The following is a 12,100-nucleotide window of genomic DNA, read 5'->3' as shown; positions in this document are numbered from 1 at the left end:
CCGCTTTATTACTAATTAATGTTTGCTATCTCTTATTGAGATTCAGTTATTCATTCATTTAATTTCAGTCAAAAGTTTCAATTTTAAAACATTTTTTGAAGTTTTATGAAATTTGTTACTGACCAGATGCTTACTGCAATGAGCAATTAGATTTTTCCTTTAATATATTTGTCATTATTATCAGCCTTCTTCATTGTTTAAAATTATAAAATAATGATTATCTTTTGCCTAAGAATGGGCATTTGGTAAGCACTAACCAAGAAGAAGAGTAGACTTATATAAAAATTTCAGAATAACAAGTATGATACAAATACTTATTTTACAAATAAACTTGAAGCATATGCATTGAAATATTATAAGGAAATTTACTACCCCTCCAAGTGGAATATGTATTTCCAAAATATAGTTTCTGTTCTACAAAATGTGTGTTTTGAAGTCTAGTTAAATTTTTCATTTGTGCAAATTGATGTACTTAAATTACTGTAATCATATTTTTTTTTTGAAGGTTAATGATTTGTATTACTTTAATCAATTTTACATTAAACTGTGTTTAATATTAATAAAAATTTCTTGTGTATGTGAAAATTCCAGTACAGAGGAATTATACCACGATTCATAACAGATATATTTTCTGAAATAGCAATGAAAAAAAAAGAGTGGAAAGTGAATGTAAGCATGAGTTCTATTGAAATTTTAGGCAACACTATATATGACTTAATGGCATCACCTGATACACCTTGTAATATAAAGGTATGTTTATTTTTTTTACATATATCATGAACCTTCTTCAAATTTTTATTTTCTCTCTTTGTTACTAATGTGTGATATTAAAGTAGTAAGATTAAACATTCATATCTATTATTTATATGATAATATTTATTATTTATATTTATATTATTTATATGAACTGGTATAAAATTATTAATCAAACTACAAAAACATATACAATGTTTTTGTAGTGTGATAAACATCATAAATGAAATTATCTCCAACTCCAGAGAAGAAGCCCACCATAAGTGCCTGTTCCAGTCATACTCCAACCTCTACCATAATATCTCGTATACTGGTTGTAAAGGTAGTCTTTCTTTCTGAAATATATTTCCCTTACAGTTTTAAACCATATAGGCATTTAAGTATACCCTTGCTCGCCTCCGTCTTCAATATTATACGATATGAAAATTAGGGATTTTATATGCTAGATCTCGTAGAGGTTATAAACTAATTTGATTTGAGATGGCTTTTATCTGCTGCATTAGAAGTAGTTATAGATTTAATTAATAAAACATTTTAAAGAGGTATAACAAAATTGTATTCAAACAGTGATATTTTCTTTTAACCCTTCCTTGAGGTATACCTTACTGCTTGAACATTTTGAAAGAACAGCACCATGATTAATTCAAAGTCCATACTCACTCTAAAAATCATTTACTGAATGATTAATTAAACTTCAGTTGCCCACAATTTTATTGACTAATTTTAAGTTTTCAAGTACACTTTAATCTATATTCTAAAAGAAATATGATCAAACAACTTCCCTTTGTTAGGGGGAAAATTACTGTCCCTAATCCTTAATTTAGCCATTATGTCTTTTTCAGTGGAGGAGTTGGAATAAGATTAAATCGGAAACATGATTTTTTGAGAAAACACAAATTGAAAAATATAGTTATAGTACATCACCCCATAAACAAGGTAACATTTAAAAATTATGTAATGTTAAACAAGCACTTTTAATTTTTGAAAGTGATGTACGTAAAAAAAAATGGTTGGTAAAGTTATGTACATAAAAATAATTTTTTTGATACATCATATTAAGATTTCTTACTTACTTACCAACAGCCATTTACTTGGCTGTCGAGCTATTTGGCGATGCACTGACCAATAAAGACAGGCTTCTGTGAACTCTGGGCTCTCATCCAGCTGGGTGTAGTCCATGGCCAGATAATCTCTCAGGTGATCAGCATCCATTGTTTCACAACCATACAGCAGACACCCAGGAGATGGCAGCACATGGATGTAGTGCCAAGAAAAATAATCGTGGCCAGTTTTTAGTCAGAAGCCTGGCCGCAAGAAAATTTGAAAACCTTGGCCAATCTGCACGTCTATGCAGGAAGCGCCCCTGCTGAACAGGAACCTCACCCCTAAAGACATCACGCAGCCCACCTACCCAATTAAAAAATATTAGCCGATGATCGCTTTCGCAATCATCGACATTGACTGCACACAGTAGGCTGGAATTGACAGGACCATCGGTGACCAAAGCCTCCCACCTCCTACCAGCAGCTGTCTCAAAGAGGCGCTGTTCATTCCATCTGTAGACTGCTGCATCATAGGTCGACACAGCATAATAAGAGACACCCAGGACTGCTGGAAAAGTGAGCGTTATGAAGTGTTTTAGTTACATTAATTTGGTTCAGGTTTTCATTCAAAAGCTGACAATTTATATGACTATTTAAGTAATATTTCAATTTTTATTTAAGATGAAAGGGATATTTAAAATTAAAACTGAATGTTTGTATTAGTTTTCCTTTTTTATTAAAAAAAAAACATAATATTTGAACATTTAAAACAAAATAAAAAAATTAAATACAATGTTTTTATTTTTTATAAAAAAAAATTATTTTGAAACTTCATTCCATGTTTTTACTTCTTGAAACCCTTGCTTTCTTGCTTTTTTTAAAGAAGAAATTCATAAAATTTGACTTGTATTATTTTTATATTCTACTTCCTCTCTTTCAAATAACCCTTGTAGTTGCTCATTCATGTTCAAAAATCATTTCCTAATCTTTCTATGGTATTAGTTGCAAAGTTGACTGACAATTATTAAAACATTTTATGAAAAATTATCTGTTGTTTTGATAAACAAGTCATGATGGCCTTTGAGGATCTAGGTGACTGACTGGCTTATTTAAATAAATATCAACTCTTGTTGTTGATTATAAAGTGTTTATTTTACTAATTATTTTATTTACTTTCAGAAAATTTCTGTAACTGATGTACATTCTGAAAAAGAAGCACTTGCCTTAATGTTTAAAGGAGAAGAACATCGTCGTCATGCCCCTGATGCCCCTTATCTGGGAGCTAATATTACTAATTGTATTATTACATTTCATTTTGATTGTCTTTCTCTTATACGATCAAATGCTGTTCTTAATCGATCAAAGGTGATTAAATTCATTAATACTATCAGTGTTTCTAACATGGCTTATAATCTTGTTAATTTACCTAATTTTGTGGATGTATTACTGTCAAAGCTCAGTTCCCTGGTCATGTGTGTTTAAACTAGCTAATATTAACAGTTCTAACTTTTAGAACTGAAACTTCATTCAACAAGATTGAATCTAGTGATTAAAAATATATTGATATTTTCCTTAAAAACAAATGTAACTGAAAAAATCATCAATAAATCCAATAATTTTCTTTTAAAATAAATTTTAAATGCCATTTGGTTCAGCTGCAATATATTTACATAATAATCACACTGATTATTGATTATATTTACATATAATCAATAGAACCTCTCAAACTCCTTCTTGAAAACTTATTTCTCTGAACATACAAGTATGGCTTTAGTTTGAGATGTTTTGTTCATTGCTGAAATTTGAACATACTATTTATTTACTAAGAATACAAATATTCATATTTATTTGGTTTTGTAGAGAATGTGCTCTACAAAAACTGTAACAATACTTCCATAACAGTTTTACTGGCAAAAATACTTATTTTTAATATGAAACTAATCATATTCTACTAAAATCTTTTTGTAATCGTAAAAAGAAAAAATCCTGAATTTATTAACTGCAGTTAAAAAAAGATTATTTATATTGTTTAATGTGGGCTACTTAAAAATTCACAGTCCACATTACATTTTGTTAATATTAATAAACTTTCTTAATAAAAATTTCATGCTAGAATACAAACAGATAAAAAACAAATGATTAATATTTGTTTGAGAGTTTGTGCCGTGTCACCAGAGGAGCAAATGTTGAACATTTATAGTTTTTAACAAAAACTGTTTGAGTCCCTGCATCACCTCGTACAACTTTCATTGAGGTACGTGAAATACTTTTTTTGTACTGAATTTTTGTAACTCCTAAGAACATTATGAAACCCCTTGTATTTAAGTTATTGGTTCTGAACATACTTTTTACTAGTGAATAATCTTGAGTAGTATTAGATTTAAGAATAAAGATTAGATTCCTCATGTAAAAATTGAATTAACTTAATTTTTAGTTGTAAAGAACACAATTTACATTTATAACACAAAGAGATTCTTTCTGGAAAAGAACATATAGAAAAGCGTAGAAGTTGCGAACAATAAAAATTATTATGCATTCTAAGGGATGGATAGATAGATAACTGGATCTGCTGCTGGAGGTATAAAAACTGCGGGAGATCAGCGAAGAAACAGTTAGTGGTTTATCATATTCAAGTTGGATGCAATTGTGATAAAAGAGATAACAGTAAATATTTGATAACAATGAATGAAGAGTGCGTCACGAGTAATCCATTTTGGATAGTGGTTGAAAAAAATACGCTGTTTGGTGAGTTATTTGAGAACAGGAGTGAAAGTGACAATATTTTATTCATTCATAAAGTGTAGGGTAGTTTTTTCGTGATCAGTAAAAGTAAATAATACTTCCAGAAAGTGAATTATATGAATTTTTGTTTTCTCTTTTGTTATCTTATTGTTAATTCTGTATTAGTTTCTATTAGTCATTAGAAAGGTTTTAGTAAGCTAGACTACACTTTGGTATTTATAATTTAATTGGTAATAAATCAATTTTGTTTTTAATTTAAATTACTATTTTATATACTTAAATTCAATTTGATTCAATATTTGAATCCGCGGTATCTTTTTCAATGCCATTCGAGAAACCACTCGGTTTATATCTACGAGATCCACAGCCCGTACGCCAGGGAAGGATGTAGCCCCCGCCCTAACGCCGACCTCTGCTTCAGTCTCCGGAGCATCTGAAAACAGAGTATCCAGGAACGCCTGGTAAGTTGCTACAGATGTTAAAGTGTGGACACGACCACCAAACCCACATCGAACACTGGACAGCACGTGCAATGGCTTTGGCCGGTAACATGATTTTGCAAGCTGCCAGGGGTTGCGCTGCAACTCGCGCATGGAGTCTTGCCATAATTTGAGTCTGGCTTCCTTGATGGCATGAACATACTCATTACGGGCGCGCCGGTACATTCGCAGACGCTCAGCGCGCACGTCATCAACGATAATCCCCGTTGGGAGGCGACGCTTAGATCTTCTCCTAGCGGACCTAACTCTTGGCGCGCAGCACGCTAAGGTCAGAGGACCACCACTTTTTCCCAGATTTCCGCCTGCATTTAACAGACGGCTCCCCGGAAGCAGTGGTCATGATGGCTCCAGGCACTCTCGGATCAACGGACTGGTCACTACCTAAGGGTCCGTCCTTTGGCCGAGGCCACCGTAGGACCCTATCGCAGACGGTCTAGATGGCCCGGCCAAATTGTTCAGCCATCAGTTCCACCTCCTCTCTGTGCTCTATGCGCCATTCCAACCCCCTGCAAGGCAGCTGCGCATTTGCGCCGCAGCCTATGCTGAGCCCCTTAGGTTATAGCGACCCAAATCTGGAGCTCTTAGACCGCCTCCGTAAACAATCTCATTGGTTATAAGCCTATGATCGCTCACACTAGCCTCGGTCCAGACAGTCCAACTACTTATACTTCGCAGCAAGTCGCCCGTACAGTTCAGCAGTAAATAACCTGTAATATTAGGTAGAACAAACATATATATTCTGCAATTGGGAATAAATACGCATCAAACGGTATCGTTTTGTTTCGATTCAAATGTGTATACTACTGCGTGTGGGTTTTTTTGGAAACAATGCGGTGAAAACTTTGGTGAAAAGACGATAGGTAATATTGATTGTTCCTTGTATATGGTAAGATCAAAAATAATATTTATAAGGTTGATTATCCACGGATGATATAATCAGGGATACGTGTAAAAAATAGGAGTTATGTCTACGTTTAAAAGCTATAGTAACCGCCGGATACGTATACCCATAAGTGCAGTGAAACGTGGATGGTCTTCATATGTTTGTAAATTAAGATTCACAAGAACTGCGGTAAAAGTCGGATGACTCGGTTGCCCTTTATGACAAGCAAAGTAAGATGTTGAAAGTCACGTCTATCCCAAAATGATGGTTCACCCCATTCAAAAAGTATGCTAGTGGCAGAGCTTGATCTAAAAAACCCTGTAACGTGATGTACATTATCTAACATCTTCAACGCGGTATTACGCGCTGAAGACCAGGCGATACAACCGTAATCTAAACGGGAACGAACTAAGCAATAATAAAATCGCAACATACATGACCTATCGGCTCCCCAATTGGTGTTGCTAAGAACTAGTAGCATATCTAGCAGTTTGGTACATTTTGTTTTTAGTTATTTGATGTGTTTGACCCAAGTAAGGCGGCTATCAAAAAATAAACCTAAAAGCCTGATGTCAGGAGAGATAGATTGCGTTATAGATTTCGGTGACTGATAGATGTCTAGAGTAAAATCTTCCAAAGCTTGGAGTGCACTAAACGAGCCGCTACAAATATGGATGCGACTGTATTTTGGGTTAACAATATTCAAATCGTTGTTGAGCGGCGTACAGTTCTGCAGTAAATATACTTGTAATATTAGGTTTTTTATTTGCTCACCATTGAGAAAATTTTGCGGAATGAAAGGGTTCCGCAGCCTACACATTTTGTTTTCTCACGTGAAAATATGAAGACGGTAGCCTTGGACCAAGCTTCAAGACGAGATATTGTGTTCTCTAGTAGTATCTCTGCTGAGGCTGTTGAACGGGACGTAATATATATGGAAAAATCATCAACAAATGAAAAATATGAATCAGGTGGTTGCACATATTCAATAATACTGTTGATGGCTATTGTAAACAAGGTGGTACCTTATACATTTCCTTGAGGTACTCCATTCTCCAAGGTGACGCTACCCGATATGGAATCTCCAACACGAACACGGAAAGTTAGGTCATTTAAGAAACCCCTGATAAATGCAAGTATACAATCCTTGACATCCCATTCTTTAACGGTGTTAAGAGTACCACAGTCAAGCGGCAGTTGCATCGTACTCATGTTGGTGCATTTACTTTTGTCATTAGATATCCGCGTGTGATTCTGGTATGGCCTAACCGCAACCGACAAAGCACTACTTCCTCTCGGCGAGATTTTCCTAAAGACGAGTCCCATGGCAACACTGTGTTTTTAATGTATCGGAGTTTATTATCCATTGTGGCAGACCAGTCACCTTACCACTGCAGTCGAAGAGCGTGTTTTACACAATTGCTAAAATCGCATGTAGTAACACGATTGGTGAAAGAAGGTTGACTACATGCGTTATTAGCAGCGGATTCTGTGTCGTAAGCATTCTTGATATCAATGATGATAGCGACGAAGCGCTGGCAAAATAGGAAAGCGTTTTGAATAGCTGCACCAGTGACACTAAGTGGTCAATGGAAGAACGTCCTTGGCGAAAATGGCATTGTTCTAGACATAGAACTTTGGCCTTTGATGCGGACAAAGTGACGTTGCGTTTGAGACTCTCTCTCTCTCTCTCTCTGTGTGCTTTGAGCTGTGGTTGTGTGTTTACCTTTTGCAGTTCTGAGTTATTCGAATTGAGTGCTCTAGCAACGGTATCATCATTTAAACTTAGACCCGTCAATCTTAACGTTTTCACGCAGTGCAAAGCGAAAATTTGTTCCGGCACCTACCTCAGCGTAGCGATAAGGTGACAACGGCTCCTGGTCTTAAGTCCTTGTTACGAGTAAAAGGTATAGAGTAAAGGGTGTCCTTAGCCCTACTCGCGTTCTTTCAAGAACGAGAGCAGTAATCTGTGATTTTTTGACTTAAGTTTATGTATTATTGCATTTAATTGATCCAGTATTGGCGAAGAGGTGCATAGCGTGACAGGAGAATATTTAAGGTCTCCGGCTATCCATCCTCGCTGCGAGCAGTAGTCACGTTTGTCTTGCCCAATCTAGTTGGTAGGAGGAAGACAGCGAGAATCTCGTTAGTTAGCGCAGGATTAGGGAATCTTCCAGGAGGTCAGGAAGTCCAGGCGGAAGAGAAAGCCGGAGCCTGTACCGTCAAGCTCCTCTGACGACGAGTTAAGCGCGATGGATACGAGCGCACCCATCCGGGTTAAGAAGACCTCGGCAGTCGAGGCTTTCAAGAGTGCGAAGGGCAGACCTGGCAGTTCTGCCACGCTGGCCAAACTAGTTCAGGAGGACCTGGACTACTTGATCAAGTTTTGGCGCTTCCCGGCGGCATCAGTATTGAAACGAGAAAGACAATTCTTCCCTGTCTGTCAAACATTAAGGAGGCGTTTTCTGCGCTAGCAGAAGGATTCGAGACCTTGGCCTCTAAGCTGAGGGAGATTAAAGTCATTCCCAAGGTGGTCCAGACACCAGCGCAGCCCAGGCGCTACGCTGATGTCCATAAGACAAGGCGGGAAGCCAGCAAGGCGGCGAAGAAGCCGGAAGTAATCTTCGTCAGTAAGGTAGAAGCCTCGAAAATCCCGAGCAAGGACTTCAAGCGTGACTTTTAGGTTGCCCTTCGTGACAACCAGAAGCAGCTAAAGATTAGGGACATTAAGGAGATCAGCAAAGGGCTGGTAGTTGTTGCTGAGAATAAGGAGACAGTCCGAGTCATCAGGGAGTCTCCTGCTGTCCGAAAGCTTGAGATTAACTTTGATCCCAAGAGGTTAAGAAGGCTCCGTGTCATAGTATATGACATTAAACAGAACCTCTCCGACGAGGAAGTTTGTCTCTCATCCGAGAGCAAAACACTGACTTCGACGAGGTCTCGTTCAGAGAGCAGTGTAGGTTAGTCTTCAAGACTAGCAAGCGTGATGCCCCACGATATCATGGAGTATTTGAGTTAGGGGATGATCTCCACCAGAAATTCGTATCGGGGGGACGAATCTTCTTGGATTTCGCATTCTGTCGAGTCAAGGATTACCTTGACGTACAGCGGTGCTTCAAGTGTTATAGGTTCGACCATAGGGCAAAGTTCTGCAAGAATGCGTCGGTCTGTAAGCATTGTGGCGAGGAGGGCTTTAAGCGTGACGACTGTCTGCAAAAGAAAGAGGCTCCGTCTTGCGTGAACTGTAAAAGGTTGCGCAAAAGTCACAGACACTCGGTGAATAGTAAGGAGTGTGATTGCTACTTGAGAGCTTTTAAGATGTATTTCAACTCTCTTGATGGTTAGGTCCGGTCAACTTAATGTCCAGGGAGCCTATGCTGTCCAATTTGAGTTAGGTGAGGTGTTGCAAACGGAGCCTCGATGTTCTTCTTCTGCAACACCTGTATGTGGTTAAGGGTGATCTGCCAGGTTTTTCAGGTTGGAATAAGTTTTTCGTTGGTGATAGCAAATCCGCCGTACTCTGCAGGAAGTCTATAGATAGCGTTTTCGTACGGCAGGCCCCTGACACTCATCATGTCGTTGTTAAGCTTGCCGTGGGTGGTTTGGACCTGGTTGTAGTTAGCTTCTACTTTCAATACAGGCATCCCACTGTACAGCATTTGGAAAGATGGGATAGAATTGTTAGGTTGATAAGCGGGTCATCCTATTCTTATAGGAGTTGTTGCGAATGCCAAATCGCTTTTTTGGCATAGTGGGATCACGGATGATGGCGGCGAATTGATCGAAGATTTCATCGCGCAGCATCATTTTGATTTTTTCAATGTAGCCAGCGAATTGACTACTTTCACCGGTGCAATCGGAAGGCGGAGAGCCTTCCATGGTACCAACATTGATGTTACCATTGTAAGGATATTCCCAGTAGGATTCATAACTGGTCGGTAGTCGATGATTGCAAGAGCGATCACCGGCTAATAGTTTTTGATTGGGTCGGTAGGCTGCGCGATGTCTTTAGGCGTGCCATACCTGTTCAGCAGGGGCGCTTCTGCACAGGCGTGTGGATTGGCCAAGGTTTTCAAATATTTTTGCGCCAGGCTTAGAGTTCTTTTCTCAGGAAAACTCTAAGCTCTGGACGAGGTCCCGTTAGACAACCTGACAGAGAATTTTTCTTCTGCGGTAGTTGAAGCCGCTCAGCAGTCCATTCCCAGAAGCACGGCTTAGGAAAGAGCAGCTGGATGGTGAACTCGGGAATTGACTGCGATGAAGCGTAATGTGGGCCTGTCAGGAGAATCTCACAACGTGAAAGTGATCCTGATCGACGTGAAATCTTGATTGCGGATTATCGTCGGAAGAGGACCGAGAATTTTCAAAAGGTTAGGTCTTCTAAACGTGATTCCTGGCGCTCTTTTGCGCAAGAATAGGGAAATAAAGACCCATGGGGTGTTCTACAGAGTACTTGGTCATAAGCGGAAAAAGACATTCTTCTATCGGCTCTCTAGACCCAGGATAGGGTAGTTACAGTTAAAGATCGTGTCCTCACTCTTCTGATGAACGATCTGCTTCCAGATGATACCGAGGTTGGTGAAACCTCGTATCATCAACTACTTTGCAGGGAAGTTGTAGGTTTTCAATCTGAGAATTTGTCTTCAGAAATTACCACTGGGTGGATACACAGTGGCTGCTGTAACGTGGCTTATGCCGGCGAAGGTTTGCTGCTGGTCGAGGGCAATTCACGTGCTGAGATAGAACTCAGTGCGACAGAGGCATTTAAGGTGTTAAGGTTATGGTGTCTTCTGCATAAGATGTTTTCAGTGCGAAGAAAACCACTATGATGTTCTTGAAGGGTCGTCTAGCTGCAACTCGTCATCCGCGGTTTGTAATGGACGGCCTAACGATTAGGTATGTTACCGTTCAGAAGTATCTGTGTGTTTTCCTTGATGAGAAACTTCAATTGAATTAGCACCTTCAGTTTGTAGCGAAAAAGACCATCGATGTCTTCTTTGGGGTCCGTAGAGTCATTCTTCCCGATTGTGGATTGAATTATCGTACCATTCGTATTCTTTACAAAGGTATCTGTGAGGCTATAATGTTGTACGCTGCGCCCGTCTGGGCTTATCTATTACAATTCCAGTGTTATAGGGATATTCTTTTGCGAGCCCAGCTTCTTCTTTTGTTAACTGTTGTCGGTGGCTACAGAACTGTCTCTCACTGTGATTGCCGGCATGGAACCCATTGACATTCTGACTACGGAACGTAGCAAGAGTTACATTTCCAAGAAGGGAGGCCTTCTTACTTCAGGGCGTATGCGAAAAATTTAAGACCAAGGTTTTGACTCTGGGCAAGCTAGGTAGAAAGATTCTTCTACTGGTCGATACACGCATGGTATTTGTCCAAATGTTAGGGAGTTGCGAACAAATAGTTAGGATTCCCCCAATCGGCATATAACTCAATTTCTTTCGGGACAATTTCTTTCTTTCTTCAGGAATAGTTTGGCTAGGTTTGGTTTGGTTGACTCCGGCTTTTGTCGGGACTGTAGGGTCGATGATACTGTGAACCATTTCCTGTATGTCTGTCCCCGATACGAAGCTAAACGTACCAGAGTTGTTAGAGAGCTTGAGTAAGCAAACGCCTTCTTTGATCTGCGAATCAACTAGAATACTCGAAAGTTTGGGCAATTGTGGCGGGCTTCCTCCATTTCCTCGCCATGTGCAGGACGGCCGAGCGGATTTAATAGAGTAGCACCCAGGTTGGCTAGGGACAACGTGGACAATTGATTGGCCGAACCAGGCGCAATAGTTAGAATTGGTTATTAGATAACCAATTATTACTGTTAGTTAGAATTGTGGTAATTATTAAATTGTATAAGCTGTTGGTGGAACGGCGACTGCACTGCCGAGGGCTTGGATTCCATGCAGCCGTGAGGTGTAGCGAGCATCTCGACGATGGCTAAGTAAGTGAATGTCACGCGGGAGTCTGCGATGGAACTGAGTGGAAGTAGGAGGTCTGTCCGCCTCTTCCTTGTAGACCAGACCGGAGTAAAAAATTAACCTAAGTCTGAGGTATGAACTGAATTTGGATTTATTAAGGGAACTAGGACTAAATATTGTTGTTGCGAGCAACATTTTTGGTGGTATGATGTGTTAATTTGCTTTTAATTTCGACACATTCACAGAAATTGGCTC

The 12,100-nt window shown here is 39.0% G+C and overlaps 1 protein-coding gene across 1 annotated transcript in view; it reads left to right on the top strand.

The window, feature by feature from the left end:
- The window catches only part of LOC142317429 (kinesin-like protein KIF9), a 52,656-nt gene that overhangs the window by 10,700 nt on the left and 29,856 nt on the right, over positions 1-12,100 (top strand). Inside the window, exons 4-5 of the mRNA XM_075353997.1 lie at positions 592-750; positions 2,976-3,161. Coding sequence (XP_075210112.1) covers positions 592-750; positions 2,976-3,161 — 345 coding nt within the window. The remainder of the gene's footprint in view (positions 1-591; positions 751-2,975; positions 3,162-12,100) is intronic.

This window comes from Lycorma delicatula, chromosome 1 (assembly GCF_047948215.1).
Source record: "Lycorma delicatula isolate Av1 chromosome 1, ASM4794821v1, whole genome shotgun sequence".
NCBI lineage: Eukaryota > Metazoa > Arthropoda > Insecta > Hemiptera > Fulgoridae > Lycorma > Lycorma delicatula.
Note: the sequence above shows the minus strand (reverse complement) of the source record. Positions and strands in the feature narration are given on the sequence as shown.